The sequence below is a fragment of the Siphateles boraxobius genome, unplaced genomic scaffold (genome assembly GCF_051911475.1).
Source record: "Siphateles boraxobius isolate OS27281-9 unplaced genomic scaffold, OSU_SipBor_1 66, whole genome shotgun sequence".
Taxonomy (NCBI): domain Eukaryota; kingdom Metazoa; phylum Chordata; class Actinopteri; order Cypriniformes; family Leuciscidae; genus Siphateles; species Siphateles boraxobius.
Window position 1 is genome coordinate 5965846 of NW_027509193.1, and position 22071 is coordinate 5987916.

At 43.0% G+C, this 22071-nt stretch overlaps 1 protein-coding gene across 1 annotated transcript in view; it reads right to left on the reverse strand.

The window, feature by feature from the left end:
- Positions 1 to 22071, reverse strand: part of sdk2a (sidekick cell adhesion molecule 2a) — a 158463-nt gene that overhangs the window by 56037 nt on the left and 80355 nt on the right. Inside the window, exons 2-5 of the mRNA XM_077211803.1 lie at positions 12445 to 12604; positions 3651 to 3757; positions 2913 to 3060; positions 1666 to 1799 (exon numbers count right to left, since the gene is read on the reverse strand). Coding sequence (XP_077067918.1) covers positions 1666 to 1799; positions 2913 to 3060; positions 3651 to 3757; positions 12445 to 12604 — 549 coding nt within the window. The remainder of the gene's footprint in view (positions 1 to 1665; positions 1800 to 2912; positions 3061 to 3650; positions 3758 to 12444; positions 12605 to 22071) is intronic.

Sequence of the window (22071 nt, forward strand, 5' to 3'; positions counted from 1 at the left end):
CCCTCAAAATGTGAAGTAAAATGTATTACCAAAAGCATTGCACAGTGAATTTTAATGGAGAACAAAGAGAGACACTTGCTTTATTCTCTCACTAATGAAATTTTTATTCTGAGCAATAACACCTTGATAATCTCCCATGTGTCTCCTCTAGACTTTCAGAACAATATATATATATATAAAAAAAGTTTAACCAAGCAAGAGATTTCAATATGAACTCATGAACATTTCTCATCCAGATTCTTCCAAGCCCAAATTACAATTATTATACAATTAACATGGATTGTACCGCTCAACAATTTACAGTATGTCGTCTGAGTGTGATCTTCTCAGTTGAAGTATGTGATCATCCAGTGGATGGCCTCTACTTGACCCCACTGGAGCCATTTGGGTGCCAATGAAAACTAAAACCAGAGAAACCACTTGAACAAGCAATCTGTGAGCTATAAAATTTTCGTCTTAGAAGAGAGAGAGAGAAAGAGAGAAAGAAAGCAAGAGTGGAGGAGGTAAAGAAAGAAAGCAGACATAAAGCTAAACTTGAAGCTCAGAGCACTTGTTCATCTCTGCACAGCCCTCTCTATTATGTTCTTGCTATTGTATATGTAATTTTCTGCACTCTCTCCTCTTGTAAGTGCACTGTAATACCTTCACTAATGTGCCGCCCCGCAGAATGGGTCTTGATTGAGAGACGTCGTCGACATGATTAAATGCCATGCAATCATTTGTCAGCTTCTGGAAACCTTTAGCTGTCCATTGATTCTCTGCCCTCAATCAGTGATCTCTCTTCTCTTCAGTCTTGATCTGATTACCCTTTATTTGCTTCCCTTTCCATACATAGACCCCTGGATAAGAGTTACAGTAGGCCATGGTCTCACAGAGGGTCTTTATGGTCTGCCTCTCTGTTTCATAAATCTGTTTTTGTGGGGTCTATTAAAGAGAGGGGCTGTTTTTATGAGGGTGATTAATCACCTTGTCATTGTGGCACTGCAGTTGTACACTACACAACTATCACACAAAGCTCCATGAAGCTTCACCACACGCCACATACTCGCAATCTACAGTGAAGCGAGTTGGGGAATATTGATCCATGAAAAACTGAACCAATGAACTACATTAGGTGTCATGCACAGCCAGTAGGGGGCGATGGAGATGTTTACTTATGAACACGTCAATTCAGCTGTTGGGCAGTGTAAAAAACTCATTTGCAAACAATTAAGACTGTCTAGCAGTTAGTGTAAACGCTCCAACACATTGTGAGGTGGTGCTTATGTAGCCAATTTGAGTCCAGCTCACATCTTTTCAAACCTATTCTTTATCATTTCCTGTTCTCTCTCAACCTATAAATAAAATAAGTATAAAAAAAGAGGAAAAAGACCAACATAATGAAGCAATTTTTAATCCAGAGCTCTACCTTTTTCAAAGTAAACACATCTTACAGAAATTATATATATACCAAATATTCAAACATGTTATTTGTTTACCTGTATGTCATGTGAGCATTAACCGACGTCTGAGAGCCATGAATATGCAAAATAAATATTTTAGGTAAGGTGTTCGGCTGACAAAAACATTGGTAATCCCTGCCCTATTGGGTGATTGCAGACTTTTTTTGAAGACTCCTGGACTGAACATCACAAAGCTTGCATAGATTCTTTATTCAGAACTCACTTTCTACATTCAGGAGGACGGGCTGGCTGGTCTTGTTCTCTCCGTTCTTGTCGTTGACGGCTTGGGCGTAGTACCGGCCCGCATCTGGGGCCACGGCGGAGAGGATGACAAGGGTGTTGTCCAGAGTAAGGGCTCTAAGACGTTCAAGAGAGAAAAGTAGTCACAAAACCATAAAGCACAACTGCAACATGCAAACATGTGAGTAAACGACTCAAAAACACAGGGGCGTTGAGAAAAACAGTTTACATCCAATAGGCTGCGATGGTAATGTTATTTGCATTGACGACTCGAGTGGATAAGTGTTTTAGGATTGCTGGAGCTAAAATGCAGGTCATGCGTGAGTGTGTGTGGTTAAATGAGAGTCGACACTTGGAGTGCAGCGAGATTAGAGCCTGTGTATCTGTCAGCACAGGCCTGATCAGCCCAGATTAAACCGACTCCGGCACAATTAGAGTGAGGGCTCTCACAGAGTCCAAATCAAATGCGCCATGGAATATCAATGCATCGAAGGAGCAACAAACAAGCGGCAAACAAATCGTATGCTGTCAGGCCCTCTCACCATCATATAGGACTATTACTGCCGCTCGAGAGATGCAGAGAGAGAGCAAGAGAGAATGAAGGTCTGAGCAGTGCCGCTGGAGCCTCAGATGTTTATATAACCCCTGCCTCAACGTTCAGCGTCTCATTGGGGATTCCTCATATACTCCAGCTGAAAAACCGTGTCTGAATGTTCTCCAGTCAGTGCAGTGGGGTGGGGGAACACAATCCTAAGTGTCTAAAGCCCTCACGTCACATGTGACATGCCGGACAATCAGCATGAATTATAGATCATCAAACACTCCGGCTGTTTTTGTCAAGCCTCATGCTGGCGGATGAGGTAAATTGATCTCAGGTGATTACTGAGACCTTTCTAACACGGACTGTGCATACATATACACACACACACACAAATTCTGTCAATCATCCAAGGTCATCAATAAAGGCCTTTTGTCCACTTTGTCTAATTGGCTCCCATGTTGCCGGCTTCCTCTCTAGCCTTCAATCACGTTTAGTATAAAGTCAACATGGGTTCTTATTATAGCAGATTTTTCCAATGAGAGTTCCTGCAATAAATACTCCTGGAATGTTTCTGGAAGTTTTGGAGTAATTATACAGTAGCAATGCACTCTCTTTCTGTAAGGTATAAAAGCCCTTCTGTGAGAACGAGGGCTATTAAGTTGACTCTGAGCAAATGAAGAGAAGATTACATGCGGCTGCTGGGGGGGATCTTGCGTCCGTCTCTAAACCATGTGATCCCGGGCCGCGGGAAGCTGTGGATTTGTGGTGGGAAGATCAATGCCGCATCCCCTTGGGACACCACCTGAGACCGTTCACCCTCCACAAAAGCTTCCATGTCTGAGAAACATAGAGAGAGGGAAAAAAAGAATAAAAAGGAAAGTGAGAGGACAAAACAAGAACAGGTACATTGTGAGTCATTTGACAGAAAACACAAAGCTCCAATCTTGTGATAGTGATTCCACTTGGTAACACTTAGTCCTAACTTGTGACAAGTTTCTAGCATCAGCTTTTCTATATGTTAATTTGTCTGCTCTAAATTAAAGCTAAACGCTGCAGGAAGCAACAAAAGTGCCCATCAAATTTTTGTTGGAATCCAAAACCCAAAGCATTACATTATGGTACGTTAATCATTCCACACTGTTTGCACTAAAGGTGTTTCAAATCATCACCACTTGCCTGTAGGTGCGGTCACATTTACTGTTGAATTTTTGGGATCCACATGATCAGGAATTATACGTGAGAGCGAAGGATTTCCCTGTGCAGATTTTGCAACGATTTCAAGTTGGTCACATGGATTTACCATGTTGGCCAGCAGAAAGCTGCTTGGTTTGAAAGTGACTTCTGTGAACGGTGTTTCATGCAACAGACAATAACCTTTTTGCTCTTCAAGCTAAATTTTGCAACACAGGATGTGATGTGAAACTTACAGGCGACCTGGAGTTGTGAACTTCTCTGCATCAGAGCTCCCACCCTGTTCCTGACAATGCATCTGTAGAAGCCTGCATGGGAGCGGTCCAGTGATGAAATTACGTACCTGGTGAAAGAAAATCGGTTATTTATCAACCACTCTTTGCTACATGTCATACTCAAAGAATGAGAGCTTGCAGGAAGCCCAAAGCAGTGGCTATAACAAATGGCCTTTGATCTAAAAAAGCTATTTATCGGTCCATAATTAAAAAAAGTTCTAGCTTCTGCTCAAGTGCAGATCAGGCCGCAACACTCAGCCAGCTCAAAGCTTTTATGAATAACCTGTTAAAGTAAGAACCCTCATCAACAATAGACAGGAGTCCTCAGGCAGCCCTGATGCTGTGATCAGCAAAACACAGGAGAGGCAATACATACGTCAGATAGAACAAAGGAGAGTAATATTTATGTGGATATAGGTTGGATTATGGACTGGGCCAGTCCCCTTGGGCCTTGTACTTACAGTTGCCTACAAAGCATCAGGCTGGATGACCCGCGACCATCAAAGGAGCACCAGAGGGTTTGGTGCATAGGCCTACACTAGAAGCTGACCACTAGTTGACCCCTTACAGCATACAGTACGAATTGACTACTAGGGTCCCCTTCACAGCATTAAAGGAGTACTTCACCACTGGCAAAATGGCCTTTTTTATTCAAACTTGGCTACCTATGCAGTATAAAGGTGATTTTTTTTAGAGAAAACAAAGAAAAAGGGTTGTTGTCTTCCCTTTTGCCAAATAGGTAGGAAAACTTCAACACCCATAATGCACTGGTAATGTTGCCATCCAAGGCCACTCCCACCAGTCTGCTATGGATACGCTTGACCAGTCAAGTACTGTCTTGCTTTAGTAGGAAATACTTCTTAGCAAACTTTTAGTCATAGTGGTGTCAATCTGTATTGTTCCCAGGTACAAGAATTCAAAGAGTAAACGTTTAGCGGGAGTTAGTTACTTTTGGTTTCCAGTGAAGGATCCAGCGTGTTGTAGGCAGCGGCTAAAGGCTGCAAAGAATCGCAAAGATGGATAGAAACTTACAAAGACAATCTGAAAAACCTCAGTGTTTGTGATGCTGTTGAGTACAGGTAAGAAAGCTGCCCATAGTGTTCCATTTTTGCCATAATGCTGTTTAAAGAGTATAAGTAAAGGGTGGGGATACAAAAATGCTGTCAATTTCACAAAAGCCCTGGAGCTGTCAAAAGTCCAACTTTTGCTGACATATAAACGTGAATTTCTCTGTCCAGGTAACACGGAGAACGTGTAGACATTGTTCATTTACATACTACCGACATTGTAACAATACAAAGTGAGTTGAAAATCTGCTATGTTATACTTTAAGTGTGAACTAACCACTAAGGCCCTTAAAGTTGGCATGGAATAAAAATTCACCTTATTGATTTTCTAAATGATTTTCACTTTAAAAAAAAAAAAAAAAAAAAACTGACCTTGTAATGTTAATCAGTCATAACTTTAAATCCATTTAAACCCCTCCCCTTTCTTACAATCGATTTCAAGCTCGCATTCAGATCTGCCTCCATCTAATCAACAACTGATGAATAGAAGTTTCCGCCCTACATTTTATCTTTTTTTATAATCAGTCCGTTTCACTCAGATGTGTGTCGCAAAAAGGAAGAAAACAAATCTAGTTGTTACTTCAGTTTAATCGCAATTTATGGGCTTACAGTGGTTTATTACCACAAGGGCCAGAGTTCCTTGGCACATGCAATGCAAACTCTGACCACTTGGGGCATTTTCTTTACTTCCCAAATAGGGCTACTATGAAAATAAATAAATTAATCCATACAGATTTTATAGAAAAAATCCACATCTGAATGCTTAAAGGGATAGTTCACCCAAAAATGACAATTCTTCCATCTTTGACTCAACCTCATATAACTCCAAACCTGTATGACTTTCTTTCTTCACTGAAACACAAGAAAATATATTTTGAAAGAAAGTCATACAGGTTTAAAACAACATAAGGGTGAGTACATGATGTCAGAAATATCCATTTAATTCTTGTAGGTTGTGTAGTCACCCATGCCACTTCAATTAGGATAACCCATGGATATGGGATTTTTTTGTTGCTTTGAACGTCTGCAATCGTAGTCATGTATGCTGTTGAAATAATAATATTTTTTAAAAAGACTGGGCCGTCATCATGAAAACATGAAGTAGGTAAGTGTGTTTTTACACCTACGCACATGGCCTCAGTCACGAGCCTGTGACAAGACCTATTAGTTAAATGGAGTGATAAAGAGAGAGCCGAACATGTGGGCAGTAGTGCTTTAATTCAACCAGTCAATGCTGCCTCATTTTTACTCCGCCAGCTCTTTTTCCAATACTTTAGTTTTCCCGCATTACCAGTCACAGGTTTAATCTAACCTGCTGAAGTGAATTCAAGCTTTTTCTTTGATCGGTAAATGTGAGGAATACAAAGAAGAGAGCAGGTCCTCACTCCCTGATAAAACAAACCATGCAAACAAACAAACACACACACTTTTCAGTGTCTGAGAGGTATGAGACTGCTAGGAAGTTTCGGTCACCAGGGATCTTTTGGAGATGCTCTGTGGACTGCGTCGGAAACCGCTACTATTGTCTTGACTGACAGGCAGAAAACCCGTAGAGAGCAGGAACTCTCTGTAAGAGGCCAGAAAATGTCTGACTCGACCATTACTCAGAGTAAGCACTGCGGGTAAGTTAGACTTTAGCTATTAGGAAGTCTTAAAATGCAAAGTCAAATATGAAAGAATCCTGTGGTCAGCAGGTAAAAAGAATGCAAGCAAAGAATACAGCTCAGTCCTCTCACTGTGACCAAAAAATCACTTGGTTTTTGAATATAAATATTACATATAGCTCTCGAAGCTATTGAAAATAATTCACAAGCTACTCGACTACTTGCTTTTGATTGATAAATCCTGCCTTCACCAGGGATACAACATTTATGCAGAATACATAAAACAAAAATGGACGACAGGGATCGCTCAGGAAATACATCTCATTCTCATTCAATGTGAGCTGAGAGGCAATATGAGTGTGATTTCATGGCTGCAGAGGGAATGAGGCACTACTACAACTCAAGAGGACTACAATCCACAAACGCTCATGACTCACCAAAAAAGAAAGGAGACATCATTTAAATAAACACCAGAAAAATTGAATGAAATTTGTTGCAATTGAAAATGTGGTTAATGTTGTATTTGTGATGGTGACTAAGCTGTCTGAAGTATAAATGAGTGTTTCTTCAACTACAGTCAGTTTTTATTCAAACTAAAAGATTTAATTTTTTTTTCCTCTTTATTATATGAAGGTCACATCAAAATGGTCTTGGAAGCTTTTTACCAGGCCTTGAAATTTTCTTCTTTTCTACTTTTCAAGTGCCTTTTCTGAACAGATTGTATTACTTTTCTCCCAGACCCTAAAATATGAAAATTCACAATAAAAAATAAAAAAATAAAAATATTAATTATATATATATATATATATATATATTAGGGCTGTCAATCGATTAAAATTTTTAATCTAATTAATTACATACTCTGTAATTAATTAATCTAAATTAATCGCATACACAATTTTACAACGTTTACATGGTACAATTTCTGGTAAGCGACGTTTTTATTATTATTGCTTGACACAAATTTCACAATTTCAATTTAATTTAATTATTGTGATGTGATGCAATATTGACTCATTTGGATAAATATTAGGTACACAAGATAGGCATTCATTTTTCTCAAGATAAAAAATCTCACCCAATGCTGTAAAAATACAGAGAACCATATCAGTGTCACGATGTGGGTTTGTGTCCTGTCATGTTCTTTGGTTCCCTGTCTTGTTCATTAGTTTTCCCAGGTGTTTCTGATTTTCCCACGCCCCCTTGTTATCCTGTTAGCTCGTTTGTCCCTGATTATTTAAGCCCTGTGTTTCTGCCCTGTCTTTGTGAGTTGTTGTATGTTTCAGGATCAACGTGAGTGTGGGTCGTTCCCTGTGTAAAGTTTTCTTGTTCCACGTTCTGAGTCTCTGTTTAAGTTTATAGTTTGTTTAAATAAAGCGTGTACACTGCGTTTGGATCCAGCCTCATATCTGCCTTCACCGCATCACGCTACAGAACAACTCACCACGAAATGGATCCAGCAGTTGTCAGCAACCGGGCTCTGGGAGAATACCTGTCGACGTTATTGCAAGAGGGCCAGTCCGTCCAAAGGTACGCGAAGGATTTTCTGTCCATTTGCCATCTGGGAGCGCTAGATGAGATCCAGCTCATGGACCTGTTTTGGAACGGGCTGGATTATAAGATCGCTCGATGGATGCCGAGGGATCTTACTGAATGGACTCTTGACCGGTATATTGCTCAGGCTTGCTCCTTGGATGATCTCTTCTCGATTACGGGCTTGTTCTACTCGACACCTGCCGGGCTCTCGTCGCCTCCCGTAAGCCCAACCGAGGCCGCGCTTCACGTGAGCCTCGATGAGCATGCAATTCACGTGAGCCCCGACGAGCATGCAATTCACGTGAGCCCCGACGAGCATGCAATTCACGTGAGCCCCGACGAGCATGCATTTCACGTGAGCCCCGACGAGCATGCATTTCACGTGAGCCCCGACGAGCATGCATTTCACGTGAGCCCCGACGAGCATGCATTTCACGTGAGCCCCGACGAGCCCGCACTTCTCGTCTGCGCCGCCGAGTCAAGTGACGCCGAGCCAAGTGAGTCAGATGCCGCCGAGCCAAGTGAGTCAAATGCCGCCGAGTCAAGTGCCGCCGAGCCAAGTGAGTCAAGTGCCACCGAGTCTACCGAGTCAAGTGAGTCAACTGCCGAGTCAAGTGCCACCGAGTCAAGTGAGTCAAGTCCCGAGTCAAGTGAGTCAATTCCCGAGTCAAGTGAATCAAGTGCCGAGTCAACTGCCGAGTCAAGTGCCGCCGAATCAAGTGAGTCAAGTGCCGCCGAATCAAGTGAGTCAAGTGCCGCCGATTCAAGTGAGTCAAGTGCCGCCGATTCAAGTGAGTCAAGTGCCGCCGATTCAAGTGAGTCAAGTGCCGCCGAGTCAAGTGAGTCAAGTGCAAGTGCGTCAAGTGAGTCAAGTGCAAGTGCGTCAAGTGAGTCGAGTTCCGCGTCAAGTGAGTCGAGTTCCAAGTCAAGTGAGTCGAGTTCCAAGTCAAGTGAGTCGAGTTCCAAGTCAAGTGAGTCGAGTTCCAAGTCAAGTGAGTCGAGTTCCAAGTCAAGTGAGTCGAGTTCCAAGTCAAGTGAGTCGAGTTCCAAGTCAAGTGAGTCGAGTTCCAAGTCAAGTGAGTCGAGTTCCAAGTCAAGTGAGTCGAGTTCCAAGTCAAGTGAGTCGAGTTCCAAGTCAAGTGAGTCGAGTTCCAAGTCAAGTGAGTCGAGTTCCAAGTCAAGTGAGTCGAGTTCCAAGTCAAGTGAGTCGAGTTCCAAGTCAAGTGAGTCGAGTTCCAAGTCAAGTGAGTCGAGTTCCAAGTCAAGTGAGTCGAGTTCCAAGTCAAGTGAGTCGAGTTCCAAGTCAAGTGAGTCGAGTTCCAAGTCAAGTGAGTCGAGTTCCAAGTCAAGTGAGTCGAGTTCCAAGTCAAGTGAGTCGAGTTCCAAGTCAAGTGAGTCGAGTTCCAAGTCAAGTGAGTCGAGTTCCAAGTCAAGTGAGTCGAGTTCCAAGTCAAGTGAGTCGAGTTCCAAGTCAAGTGAGTCGAGTTCCAAGTCAAGTGAGTCGAGTTCCAAGTCAAGTGAGTCGAGTTCCAAGTCAAGTGAGTCGAGTTCCAAGTCAAGTGAGTCGAGTTCCAAGTCAAGTGAGTCGAGTTCCAAGTCAAGTGAGTCGAGTTCCAAGTCAAGTGAGTCGAGTTCCAAGTCAAGTGAGTCGAGTTCCAAGTCAAGTGAGTCGAGTTCCAAGTCAAGTGAGTCGAGTTCCAAGTCAAGTGAGTCGAGTTCCAAGTCAAGTGAGTCGAGTTCCAAGTCAAGTGAGTCGAGTTCCAAGTCAAGTGAGTCGAGTTCCAAGTCAAGTGAGTCGAGTTCCAAGTCAAGTGAGTCGAGTTCCAAGTCAAGTGAGTCGAGTTCCAAGTCAAGTGAGTCGAGTTCCAAGTCAAGTGAGTCGAGTTCCAAGTCAAGTGAGTCGAGTTCCAAGTCAAGTGAGTCGAGTTCCAAGTCAAGTGAGTCGAGTTCCAAGTCAAGTGAGTCCAGCCAAGTGAAAGTTTCTAGCCCAGTGAAGCGCCGTCGCAGGAGGACTCGTTTTGCTCGCCAGGCTCCGGAGGGCGTTCCCAGATGCCTCGCCCTGCCGGCCCCGCCTCTGCGCCTCGCCCTGCCGGCCCCGCCTCTGCGCCTCGCCCTGCCGGCCCCGCCTCTGCGCCTCGCCCTGCCGGCCCCGCCTCTGCGCCTCGCCCTGCCGGCCCCGCCTCTGCGCCTCGCCCTGCCGGCCCCGCCTCTGCGCCTCGCCCTGCCGGCCCCGCCTCTGCGCCTCGCCCTGCCGGCCCCGCCTCTGCGCCTCGCCCTGCCGGCCCCGCCTCTGCGCCTCGCCCTGCCGGCCCCGCCTCTGCGCCTCGCCCTGCCGGCCCCGCCTCTGCGCCTCGCCCTGCCGGCCCCGCCTCTGCGCCTCGCCCTGCCGGCCCCGCCTCTGCGCCTCGCCCTGCCGGCCCCGCCTCTGCGCCTCGCCCTGCCTGCGCCCTTCAAGCTCCGGGAGGGCTTTCCTGAACCCGTGGATTTCCCCAAGTATTTTTTGGGGGGGGGCCAAGGGTCCGGTGAGGAGACCATGAGGGCTGCGCCGCCATGGTCGTCTGCAGGGGCTTCACCTCCATGGCCGCCATCACGTCCTGCTCCGCCCTGGCCTTCGCCTCGTCCTGCTCCGCCCTGGCCTTCGGTCCAGTCTGGTCCGCCCACGCTCTGCGGCCCAGGCCCGCCTTGCCTAGGTCCAGGTCCCGTTCCCCTGCATGGGCCTGGCCCCCCATCCCTCCCCCAAGACCGCCCTCCTGGACTTTTGCTTGTTTTATTGGGCTTCAGGAGCCGCCCTTAAGGGGGGGGTTATGTCACGATGTGGGTTTGTGTCCTGTCATGTTCTTTGGTTCCCTGTCTTGTTCATTAGTTTTCCCAGGTGTTTCTGATTTTCCCACGCCCCCTTGTTATCCTGTTAGCTCGTTTGTCCCTGATTATTTAAGCCCTGTGTTTCTGCCCTGTCTTTGTGAGTTGTTGTATGTTTCAGGATCAACGTGAGTGTGGGTCGTTCCCTGTGTAAAGTTTTCTTGTTCCACGTTCTGAGTCTCTGTTTAAGTTTATAGTTTGTTTAAATAAAGCGTGTACACTGCGTTTGGATCCAGCCTCATATCTGCCTTCACCGCATCACGCTACAATCAGCTGGTAGTATTTAAGGTTAAAAATAGCTCAAATTAAATATAATGCGTGTTTATTACAAATAACAACTTTGATATAAGTAAAAATATAATCCATACGTAATATACTAGTAGGCCCTAGACTACATAAATTTTGAAAAATACTCTCTATAGCTCTTTTTTTATAGCCAACTATAACATGCTATATGGTCATGAAATGGCTTTCCTGGGGTAACTTAGGGCTAAATGTTATGTGACATAATTGTTCTCCAGCTGTTTTATTGACCTCTTTTCGCAGTTGAAAAACACGGATTGATCGAGGAATATACATTTCGGTAAGTTTTAGGCTGCCCTACTGTATCTTTCAACATTGGTCATTCGTGTTTATTTACTATTAGCTAGAGATGATCGGTTCACGTGCCGCTATAGGGATCTGTCATGACACATTTACAAGAACCAAAACGGTATTGCTTGATTTTCGTAAAAAAAATTAACAGAATCTGAGAGCTGAGATTTTTTTAATATCATAAGTAACGTGCTCTGTCTTGTCTGTTTCCGTGTCCTCTCTTTGGTGCGCGATTTTTCTGTGCGTGAGAAAATGGTTGTGTGACGTGAGAGCGCGTGAAAAGTTACAACACACACACACACACACACACAAGCGCGCTTTCTCTCAGACACACTCGCCGACTCACGCACACACTCCTGGATGCATTGATGTGGTACTTTAGAGTTTGACGAACTCCGTTTGTTAAAAGTAAATGTTCCAAACAATGATCCAAGCAGCGCGTTCTTGTCTCCCTCCTTTTTACACGAATGCTAGAACGGCTCCGCAAAGGTCAAAACGGAATGGATTAATCTGCGTTATTTTTTTTAACGCGTTATTTCTTCTCAGATTAATTAATCGAAATTAACGCGTTATTTTGACAGCCCTAATATATATATATATATATATATATATATATATATATATATATATATATATATTTATATTTATATTTATATTTATATATATATATATAAACAGTTGCATTAGATTTTTTTTTTTAATGATGAAAATATAGAAAAAATAATGGAAATATGGAACAGAATAATTTAGCTGTAATGTTGTCAAACTGTGAAAAACATTTGTGTATTTAGGAAGCATAAATGCTAGCTACACAAAAGAGCTGTTTGATTTATTCCTAAATTGTAATTTTGGAATAAATAGGACAAACTCTTTTGTGTAAATGTCAAAAAATAAAATGTAATTTCCTTCATCATTACTATTTGTACCACCAAATGTTACTAAATACAATACTTTATTTTTTTTTTAGATGTGAAATTGTGCTTGGTATGTACTTTCACTGACAAGTGATTGTGTGAAAAGTGCATTTTCTGAATGTCTACAGGGCCAAAACTTGCAGAAACACTCATACAGCAGTGGGAAGTTGGGAAGTGTCACCTGTACTCCAGGGAGAAACGCGTCAACTCTGTACCATTGTAAAGCCATTTGAACTCCAGGGGCCAGCTGCCCTCAGCCATGCAGGTGAGAACCACACGGTTCCCTTCCAGGTGGATCTGGGTTGCCACAGGCTCCATCTTGAAGTAGGGTGGGACATCATCTGGAGGGATAGAGAGTGAGACAGAAAGAAAGAGGCTTAGCATGTTTCACCCAAGTAGGACATGTTCCTGGATCAACATGCTTGTTATTCCTGAGACAACATTTCTATCAGCCAATCCGATATAAGGGTGAGATTTAGAGTCAGGCTTAGGGCTGAGGTTACAATTACATTTGCATGTATTTATTTTAGCAGACGCTTTTATCCAAAGCAACTTACAAACCCGAATAATACAAGCAGTTTAATCCGAGGGAGAAAACAATACATGTAGAGCTATCATGTAGCAGTCAGATTCAACTGAGCATTAGAATAGTGCAGCACTTAAGCAGAAGTGGAAGTGGAGAACAGTGAAAAACAATGCTAGTGTTACGTTCTGGTCCACAAAGAAGGACGAAGAGGACGGTTCAATTCAACAACATTAAAGGCAGAAAAAGCAACAGTGTGTACTTAACCCTTTCAGTTAAACCTCAGTCAGGATTTTTTATTTTTTATTTTATTGCTCTTAGGGCATGAGAAACAATATTTGAACATTTTTAACACATATTCATATTCAAAAAGAATTTCATATGTCCACTTTAGTGGAAATTACGCATTTTTTGGTTTTAACTGAAGAGATACTGTATTAGACATAATACAGTAATAACACTGCAATACTATGTGTATTTAACAACCCAATGAATAAAATCATATAAAACTATAAAATATAATACAGCTTTAATTATTGCAAACGCAATTGAGTTTGTTCCCGTTCCACCAGCAGATAAACTTCATAAGCTAATACCGAGAAGAACTTCATACAAGTTGAACGTCATGTGTCTTTGCTATCAGAACATGAGGATATGATTCCATCAAAGATCTCTACCACCGGGGAAGGTACAACTCAGCGGAAACCAAACTCAGACTTCGCTCATACTCTTTAGTCTACCAGAGTATGTCGATTTACCCTTATTATCTGATTATTCTCATTATGTTTAAGATGGACACATTTAGATCTCCTCTCTGAGAAAACCTCAGACTGAAATCTATATTGATCTATTTATGTTTTCAGACTGATCTGATTACTTTTTGATGTAACAAGTAAAGCATTACAAGTAACACGCATTACATTATCAGATTACTTTTTTGATGTAACAAGTAAAGTAAAATTACAAGTAATGTGCATTATCTTACCAGATTACTTTTTTTAAGTAACAGGTAAAGTAACACATTACAAGTAACATACACATAGTCAAGTTGCTAGTTAGTTCATTAAAGATGTGTCTTCAGCCACTTTTTGAAGATTCCAATGCTGGAATCCAATCCTATCCATTTTTTGTTGTTCGGGTGAAGATTGGAAGTTCATTTCACCTCAGAGTGTGAACATTTTAGACAGTGACCTTGCTGTGACAGCACCACCGGGCATCACTCGACCAATGACCGCAGGGCATGAGAGGAAATAGATATGAAAATTCTTGAAAACTGCTGTTGGAGATGACTATTTCTTTCTTTCTTTCTTTCACTTTTTTATTCATTTTTGGCATTCTGATATATATATATATATATATATATATATATATATATAGATAGATAGTGGAAACACATCAAAGCTTGTGCACCACCCACCTGGCCACGTATACAACAGGCTATGATTGTTTGAATGAAAGTAGTGTTGTTTATTACCAACAAAGAAAGATTAAACATTTCTCACTGGTTAATCACATCATGCTGAGAGAAAGTGAGACAGAAACAAAGGCAAAAGAAGCCATTAACATCGATAAGCTAAACACAATTTGACAATTTCAATTTGGCCTCTTAAAATATAAAAGACAATTTAAGAAATGATTTGTCTGTTGTGATGCCGAGGTGCTCTGGAGCTGAAAGAAGAGACATCTGAAGTCATGACAGAGGGAGGGTGAGGCGAGAATTTCAGGGGCCAGATTGGCTAAGTGAGGGAAGGTTTTGAAGATAACTTTAAGATGCAGTCGCTCCTCCTGCAAACCTGACAGAATGAGCTATAGTGTGCGGAGGAATCCATTCATCTTCAGTCTTTCTAAAACAGCCGGATTATACAGACTCTCAGACAAACACAAAGCCCTGCATACGGGTGCCTTTAGCCAAGAGACAAAGTGCTTTCATTTCCCCATGAGGAGCAGATGATGGGACCTATCGATCGTGATCAAGACGTTCTCTGTAGGTGACATGGATCTGATTGTCATTGTGTTTGTGAAAAGCTAATTAAAGCTTGTATTAATTGAGGCAATAAGCTAGTGAGCCCTAGAGCTCTGTTGCAGGGTTGTAAAACATCCTGCTAATTTCTGTGTGCTGCAAGGTGCACTGAGAGACATGTTGAGAAGTCTCATCTCTTAGGGGCGCCATCAAGCATATACAGAGTGATGTAGTTTGGACTGAGGTCCCACACAAACAAAAAATACACACACGTAAATTATGCATATTAACTTCACAGTGTGGTCAGGTGAGGACAACTGGGAATGTTGTCTGGGGTCCTGTGACAAGCAGGGCCTAATAATGGAGAAAGAATATTCATTAGGTCTACCCATATCAACACTACAGTCCTGCACATACATATAAATACCCATAAAAACAATAATACAAGCACACCCACACACTCCCCTGTATGGTGTGCAGAATGGCTAATTCTTTTCATCTAAAGGAGTTGGATTATTATCTGCCTTATCAATCCTGGTACAACTCTCCAAATCATTGCCATTGGGTAACAGGCTCTTGAAAACAATTCCTCTGTGAGCAGATATAGACTGCCAGTCATTTCACACACACACACACACACACACACACACACACACACACACACACACACACACACACACACACACACACACACACACACACACACACACACACACACACACACCACCACCCTGAGTGCACAGTGCTCGCCGAACGTGCCACCACAGACATTTTATCCTCCAGTAAATGCACTGCCATTCAGCGCAGCCAGTGGAGAGGCATATCCACTTAGCAATGCCGCACTATAAACATACCACCATTAGAGACCTCAGGTGCAAAATCAGACTCCACATCGATTGGCTGAAAGCAGCAGCACCCCCCCCCCCCCCCCCCCCCCCTTCCCCACAATTATATGATGGTGTGCAAATGTGTGTGTGGCTTGGCTGTGCTTTTATTTGCACCATCTTATAAAGTCTCATCTGGTCTGCCCATAAGAAAGAAAAAAACATGAGCGAGACTTACTTTGATTTCTCAATTTTTTCTCAAAACCAGATTAAATTGATTCAACTGGTCCATTTTTTCCCCTTAAGATTTATCTCCCGAGATCACCAAACAATGCCTTATACTGTTATAAAATTTGCAAATATACCAAAGCCTGCAATCAAAATTCAGATTTGAATCTTTGATAAGATTTGAAGATTATAAACCCAATATAATGTACTTGATTTTGATATTTGATTAAATCTGCTAAATGATTTGAATATTCTATAATATGCAAAGTAATTTTCTAGATGTAGACTATTCTCCATACCATTTTGATAGGACTTATGTAAAAATTGTAGACAGGGGGGGTCTTACATCTTATCTTATCACCAAATGAACGTTAATTAGTTGATGTAACTCTCACCCAGTAGTCCTCACTGAAAGGTGGGAAAGTGGGCACTAACAATAATAGATTAAAACTCTAAGTATTTTGTTGGCAGAGGCCAGCTGCCATTTTGTTTACATGGGTGGCTAAAACTCTTTAAATTATTAGTTCCCAAACAGCCTGGGGAAAGGGCTATATTACTGGTGGCTAATAGCGGCTTTCACTATGGTCTTACTGTAGGCTATACATTGCCACTTGTGTGTTTAGGAATTTCAGGAGAAACATCTGAGACAATGTTGATACGTCAAACAAAACTGAGAACTTCATAATGTTTCCTCTTAAACTGCTTCTGAAGAAAGTTATGCTGTTTGTCTAAATCGTTAAATTTAGTGGTTGAGAGATCTAAAACGGGTTGGAGCAGCTGTGTTGCTTTAGATACAAAGAAATGAACAGGGCTTTTGTGGCCGAATACACAGTGTGGAAAAAATGTCACTCCCATGGGTTCCCATTATGTCAGACGAAAGGTTATGTTAGTATGAAATGGAGGCAGAGCACAGACTAGTTTGCAGAGGTCTGACATTGTCCTCGCACAGGAAGCTTCTTGGTGCTGAGAGTGATCTCCATATTGTAATGAGAATGTCAATCAGTGCCTGTGGCCTCTTCACTGTTGGAGTACCAGGCTTTGATCTGCTTGGGCTCAGGCAAGGTTAAGCAGCTCTGTTTCTCACTCTCTAAAACCCTGCTCTGAGTGGGCGGGCTAGGTCCGCAGGAGAGCGTGCCCAAAGAGAGCAAGAAACTCCAGGTCAGGATGATGCTAAACTCGGCCTTAATGAACCATAACGCAGCTGCCATTTCTCATCAGAATCCCTGTGGTTTGGAAGTGGAAGAAAAAGGAAAAGATAAAACTAAAGGAAGCATTTTTGTGTTGGTCTTCATGGGGGGTGGCAGGAGATAGGAAGCATGCCAACATACTCTGGGGGAATTAAGTGTGGTATGTTGAGGTTTCTTCAACACATTGTATGTTTGTGTGTGTGGGTATTGGGTGGCATGGATTATCTGTCCAGATGGAGAACCTAGGGGTGGTTCCTCTGCGGTGGAGGAGCCCAGCAGCAGGCAAGCTGAGCTGGCCAGAGTCAGGGGGCGTTTAATGTTCTCTTCATGCTTGGTCGGGCTAAGAGCATTATTCTGCAGTGCCCTTATCTACCTTGCCACCACTGGCCACCTTAGAAACGACAAAGAAGCACTTCCACTAACCTGACAGGCAACCTCGAATGGCAACGCTCCACTCAGGCTGCTGCTGCAGCACACAGAATTTTAATAGCTCTGAGACAAAGGCCACAGGCACCAGCCGGGATCCATAAAGCAGGCCCCTCAGAGCTTTCACTGCACCACGCTGGCATGCAATCGTACTCTCGGGGCTAGGACTGAACACTTGTTCTGGTGTTCCCTCCCTTATTCCAACACGGTAGGGGCCATGTCCCTTTCCGTTTAATCCTCTGGCACCTGTGCATAAGCACATTAGCCAATCCTGCTCTTCTCATCACAAAGGCTTAAAATAAGTCGATGCATGGTCTAGGCAACTTCTGGCTCTTAAAAGCTGTTTTTTCTAGGAGGAACCTTTGCTTAAATCAGTGTAGAACCTTGGGGCAATGGTCACCTCTGCTTTCTCCTGCTACTTCCTGTACTGCCTGTAGGTGTAATGGTGGCCATGCCCTTAGCCTTTAGGTGTAATACTGGAGAAGTCAGAGTTATGTGCATGTTTATTTGTCTGTTAGTTCAGGTGAGTGTATGAGACTGACACAGAAACAATCTCACTCTGCGCTCCTGATCCCTGCTGAAGGTCAGCCCGATCTGTCACTCTGTCAGTAGCGGTTGTCACCTAGACAACCGGGCACCCTGCCGATTTACACTTCATCAACTCTCAAAGCGTGCAAAGTTCCCTCCCCCTGGAAGCATGGTGAAGAGCCCCATTGCCCTTCAGGGCAAACAACCATGTTACCGTATTAGGACAAATGCAGATGCAACAGCAATGTGGTCACAGCACTGTTGTCACCATCACATTAAGTGTTTCAGCCCATATGTTACTGTGTACAGTATATTCTGGTATAATAATGGCTGATAAAATTACGTTTGTGAGGCACAAGGGTAGGCGCTTCAGAAGCTCTTTTGTTTAGGCAGATTGGGATAGCACCAAGAAATAAGAAAAAGCTTTTCTTTCACTGTTGTTTTCTTTCTTTGAAAAGCACCACAGGTCTGTTGAATGAGGCGTAGAATAATAAAGGAACTCGGAATTACTTTGTTTGACTTCTGTTGCAATTCAATCGGTGGGGTAATTTGCAATCTCTCATAGCTCTGAATTTCATTAGTTCCTCAGGTTTTCTCAGCACATCTGTCTATGACTGCAGTATGAGTAGGTTGCCGCGGGTTAATGGATGTGTAATTGATGCGATTAATTGAGGTGTAATGTAGCACAGCATAGCGATTTTGATCCAGGGGGCTGCGGGCAGCCAGTGACGTAACTCAAACACAATTAGTGGCGGCATTGAGCTATCAAATAGAGATTTAATTAGGAGTGAAGACAGAATGGGGGGCAGTCAATGTTCGGCAGATTGAATTATCCGAGCACAGCCTCCTGAAGGCGGCATCGACACAATACCAGCACACATTCTTCCCCCACCCTGTCTTTCTTTCAACACCTATCTATTTTCTTACCTTTTGTCACTTCTTCTGTATCTGCCTCTTCGTCACAATCTCTGGCGTTGTGCATATGCTGTCTCCTTGCATTTTACTCTATAGCCTATCTTTTTACTTACCTCTGTTTGCATCCTTCCCCACCTCTCCCTACTCTCCCTCCCTCCCTCTTGTTTCATCTTCCTTTCTCCTTCTCTGGTTCTCAATCTCTCTCTGACGCAACACCAAGGGATTCATGCGCCCTGGGACGTGTCTCTGATATCCATGAGATTAATTAGGCACCAGAGCGCTTGGCACAACACAGAAAAGCAACTGTGCAAGCCAACCATCAATTAATGAGATGCTGTGCACCCTCATACTTCATCCACATCTATTTTTCACCCTTCTGTCAATGCCTCTGAGAATCCCAATCAGTTGCCCTGACTGCTTGTTTCTATCTTCATCCAGTGGACTCTGTGAAGTCAGATACTGTTTTGATGGACTTGAGTAGTGAATTTTTGAGGTGAAGCAGAGAGAGCAATGAAGTTTTAATAGCATGTGTGCTGTAATTATGTGTCTACTTAAAGAGTACTGCAGCTTCGGGGTTGTCTTCCTGTCTAATTTAATGCTAGTAGGTGGCATACAAAACCGGAAAATGAGAGTGCAAGATACGAATATACTTGATCTTAGTGAGAAGATAAATTACATCATTTGAGTTGTGCAAACACCTCAACGAAGTGGAAAGAAGAAAGATCGAAGGCAGGCAAGCACTGTTGCATGGCACGAGGAGGCAGCTACGAACTGTATTTAGAAAGTAGGGCAAAGAATAATGGAGGAAAATAACAAACAAAGGCATCGAAATGAGAATTCCACTGAGCCCCGGGTCATTAGAGTTAATTCTGCGCATTCTGCCATCTGCTGCGATTGTTTACACTTGCCTGGATAATTAGATCCTAATTAGTTGATGGGGTGGTGGGAAAGCATTCCATCCACACATTATTATTTCACTTGCTCCATTATGGTAGAGCACCTGGACGTATGACATGGCACTGTCCAATACCTCACTCGCTTAATGCCAGGCTTGCAAAAGAATGAGTCAAAAAACAAACAAACATAAAAATGACAAATATGCTGTGTAATTATGGGCAAATACGCCCTTTTAGGCTCCCCTACAGGAAATCACACATTGCATTCTGCATGATTAAATGGCATCCGAGGCAATAATTTCAAATGGAAAGGACGGTCTAGGCCCCATCTGTTCAAGCAGTCATTTCACTGGGCCTTAGAGATACTGACACTCCAACAGCACAGAACAAGCTGTCGGATTCCTCCCGCATTCTTCCAACCCCTCCCCTACACCTGAAACCCCTGTGTTGGAGAGATAGCATACTTGTTAATAGTCAGGAGCTCTGCATTGTATCTGGAGGCTGGCATTGTAATATATGTATGCGGTAAGGCCGCTGATTGTGATTCTTATCATTGCACGTGTGCCGGCTAGAGTGCCGCGAGGTGACTGAGTGAATGGCAGGGCTGGATGTAAATGCTAATGGCTGCATGGCTTTGACAGAAAGAAGAATTACCATCTGCCTTCATTACATTTATAGCGGCCAGTGTGCCAAAGCAGACAGGGCTCGGCTTGAACACTGGTATATTTATTTGTTATGAGTGTCAAGTACACGTTTTGCATTATGAACATCAGTCACATTCGTTTCGGTTGGGAGGGACAGCAAAGGATGCAGCTCTAAACTGTCAAGGGTACGTCAGCCATATTTTACATCAGAGCGAATTGAAACGGAAAAGCATCAGAACTCTGGGTTTTCCACCCAAGTTTAGGAAACAGAGACAGAATGTGTCCTCACAGAGGACAAAACAATATTGAGGCTATAATCCTCACAATGGCCGTGCATCTGGGAGCACAAACTGGTAACAAAAGTAGAAAAACTAAATTATTTTGTGAGCAGAACAAGCAAGACATATGGGGAGTTGAGACTGGGTGACCAAACAAGAACTTTTATGTTTGAAAACATACACAAAACAATTCGAGTCGACAAACAGCAGTTTCCAATCTCAGCCTGCTGATAGTCTACAGTGTATAATGGCACTCCATTACACACATACACACACTTCCTGCAGACCTTTTTGACCACCATTTTCCCCCATCATTCTTCTTAATAGGGCTGTTGGTGTTCTCCGAGATGGTGTAATTATACCTCCCCTGTGACACCTATGACCTCACATCTAGCTGCAGTCCCCATTCACTGCACTCCACATCCCTAAACACCTCATCATTGACCCCTCACCCCTGTCATTCCAAGAGTTCTATTCCAGCAAGAACCCTGTAACTGTGTTTAGACTACTACGCCTGGTTCCATCTAGAAGCGGTGGGCATTTGGGCACACGGGCCGACCAGCCTGGACTGTAGAGCAGACCGCTGATATGGATCCAAATACTCAGACATTATGCTAATGACATTGTTCTCACACGTCTTACATGTCTTCTCGCTGAATCTCATCTCGCTTCTCAATTACCCAGATATTGTGCATCGGTAACTGAGAGGCACTGCTCAGAAACAAAAGGAGAGAGGAGTTCTTTTCAGAACACTAATTATCGTGTTTGCCAGGACACAATAGTGGCCGGTGATGCTCTTGCATGTGAGGCCGGGTGCAATTAACCTCTGTAGTCAGCATAAAGCATAAACGGCTGGAATCTGCTACGTGCTTGTGGTTAACATGGGACCCGTATAGATAAACTTCCTGGAATTTTGGAGTTTGAGTAAGGCTGACCACACCTTTAAAAATAGACTAAATAAGCATCTGGTCAAATAAACATGGGAGAGGGCAAGAACTGTGGTGCAGACTGCTCGGGATCAGCATTTTGCTGTAAGAACTGCAGACTTATGTGGTTTAAATTCATGTGCCCTGGTCACAGGGATAGATTTCTTCAGAACAGGCTAGGGTCTGGCCAAGGGAAATATGTGGTGATGGGCACATTAACAGATTTATTTAAATTAGTGGGTGCTTTCGTTGTCTACCATGCATAAGAATATGTGCACAGCTGCTGGGCTCCATAGCTAGTTTCAGATATCAATTGAATAAATGTCACATCCATGAAATAGAGTTCACATTAGCCCCAAATGGAATCTGCTGACTTTTATGTGTGGAATTCTTTAGAATGGACTTAAAATTTAAATGTGAGACCTGAGAAAAATAGCATTTTTTGTGTATATATCAAAGAACAGTTACGCTAA